At 57.8% G+C, this 2,093-nt stretch overlaps 1 protein-coding gene across 1 annotated transcript; it reads left to right on the top strand.

Moving 5' to 3' along the window:
* Window positions 1-1,855, top strand: LOC107135261 (A disintegrin and metalloproteinase with thrombospondin motifs 9-like). The gene is made up of 2 exons (XM_015477159.2): window positions 1-240; window positions 814-1,855. Exons 1-2 carry the CDS (start codon window positions 126-128, stop codon window positions 1,275-1,277), a joined length of 579 nt encoding a protein of 192 aa, XP_015332645.1. The 5' UTR covers window positions 1-125; the 3' UTR covers window positions 1,278-1,855.
* The last annotated feature ends 238 nt before the right edge of the window (window positions 1,856-2,093 follow it).

Below are 2,093 nucleotides of genomic sequence, written 5' to 3' on the forward strand. Positions count from 1 at the left end.
AAAGTCAAAAGTTGGCGGCCGCGCCGGGCTCCGCGCGCTCTCCACGGCTGCTGCCTCGCGTCGCCGCCGCAGCCTAGGCGGGCAGGAGGGAGGGGGTGGGGGCAGGGGGGAGGGTGGGGAGCACCATGCAGTTTGTATCCTGGGCCACACTGCTAACGCTCCTGGTGCGGGACCTGGCCGAGATGGGGAGCCCAGACGCCGCGGCGGCCGTGCGCAAGGACAGGCTGCACCCGAGGCAAGGTAAACGAGGCTCTGGCCCCTGGGACCCCCTCTGGCCCGGTCGCTGCCTCCCTGAACTCGCTCCCGGGCAGGGGCACCCCGCAGCGGAGGCCTCTCCTTTTCCTAGAAAGAATTACCTCCCGCTTTGGAACCTCTCCTTCTTTGGGTCATCCCCCAGCCAATTGTTAGGGACACACTTTAATTTAGTTACTCCCCCCCACCCTTGCTTCTAGCCTGATCTTTCACCTTCCCTAACCCACGCCTCAAATTAAAGTTACTAAGTAACTGGGGCCACCAGATAGCGCACGTTTTATTTTATTCAAGGCATTCATCAAAGATCTGAAATTATCTTATGTATCTTGACTCGTTCATTGTCTGACTTCCAGTGGTTGTATCCTCTGCGCCCAGCATTGCTCTTGACTGTTACTGTTACATAGTAGGTGCTCAGCAAATATTTGTCCAATGATAAAGGGTGAAAGGGTCGAGTCAAATGGTCTAGAAAATAAGTCCGGACAAAGTCCCCATCTTCGTTTTAAAATGAAAACTTGCCGGGAAATGAACTATTGGCTCATATACCTCTGCTTCTCTCTGCAGTGAAATTATTAGAGACCCTGAGCGAATACGAAATCGCCTCTCCCATCCGAGTGAACGCTCTCGGAGAACCCTTTCCAGCGAACGTGCACTTCAAAAGAAGGCGACGGAGCATTAACTCTGCCTCTGACCCCTGGCCTGCCTTCGCCTCCTCCTCTTCCTCTTCTACCTCCTCCCAGGCGCATTACCGCCTCTCCGCCTTCGGCCAGCAGTTTCTATTTAATCTCACCGCCCATGCCGGATTTATCGCTCCACAGTTCACTGTCACCCTCCTCGGGGCGCCCGGGGTGAACCAGACCCAGTTTTATTCCGAAGAGGAATCAGAACTCAAGCACTGTTTCTACAAAGGCCATGTCAATACCAAGCCCGAGCACGCGGCGGTCATCAGTCTCTGCTCGGGAATGGTAAGTGGGCGCGTGCCCCCTGCCCTGCCCTCCCGCCTCGTCGCCTGCTTCTTTAAGACTTAATTGCTCTCCAGGCCCGGAGACGCTCCCTGCACCCAGAAACTCGTCTGGGTCCCTGGGGCTGGGGGCTGCTAGCTCTGCGTGCACGTACACTCCCAAGGATCGCACGCACCCGCCCCGAGAGGCTGGTGGATGTTTAGGGGGCTTTCTAGGGGCCAGAGTCGGCTCAGCTGTGCGTTGCCCAACGCTGCAAGGCGGCCTGGAAGTCGGTTTCCAAACTCGGAGAAAGTTGCTGGAGTTGTGGTTTGTTGCAACCAACTTGGCTGCCCGCGAGCGGAGCAGCTGAGCGCAGGGCGGACCCGACTCCTCATTGGCGCGTCCTGGGTCGGGATTGTGGATTGACAATTCCCAGCCACGGGTACTGGGAATTCCTTCTCAGTGTTTGGGGAACTGAGGCGAGTAATCTGGATTCTCCGCCTTCTCCCGGGACCTTTTATCAAGCGCAAAGAATCCTAAAACTGAACCGGAATGACAGGGAGCAGGTCGCGTCCCAGGAACGGAAGGGCGGGCCAAAGGCTCTGAGGGCGGGGGAGAGGGCGGAGCCTGCTTCCAACTCTGCGATTTAGGGTGGAAGCCGTGAGTGGGGGGTGCAGCGCAGTCCGACTCTGCACCCTGCTGGCGGGGTGGCCCAAGACGCAGGAATTATTGGGACAGAGCTTAGAGAGACTGCCCGGACGTGATTTTGGTTCTTCTGGAACCCGTGGTGGTTCCCTGGGAGTGTAGGCAGAAGGGATCCTCGGGGCAGGTTTCCCTAGGGAGGCTGGACGGGACTACCACCTCCCGGAGCTGCCAGATACGCATTTGGCAGGGAATCCAAGT

The sequence above is a fragment of the Marmota marmota genome, unplaced genomic scaffold, assembly GCF_001458135.2.
Source record: "Marmota marmota marmota unplaced genomic scaffold, marMar, whole genome shotgun sequence".
In the NCBI taxonomy this organism is placed as follows: Eukaryota; Metazoa; Chordata; class Mammalia; order Rodentia; family Sciuridae; genus Marmota; species Marmota marmota.

Bases quoted from the DNA above. Each gene is read 5' to 3' on its own strand.
- LOC107135261 (XM_015477159.2), top strand. From the start codon at position 126: ATGCAGTTTGTATCCTGGGCCACACTGCTAACGCTCCTGGTGCGGGAC. The intron at 241-813 runs GTAAACGAGGCT...TTCTCTCTGCAG, and splicing joins CAGGCTGCACCCGAGGCAAG to TGAAATTATTAGAGACCCTG.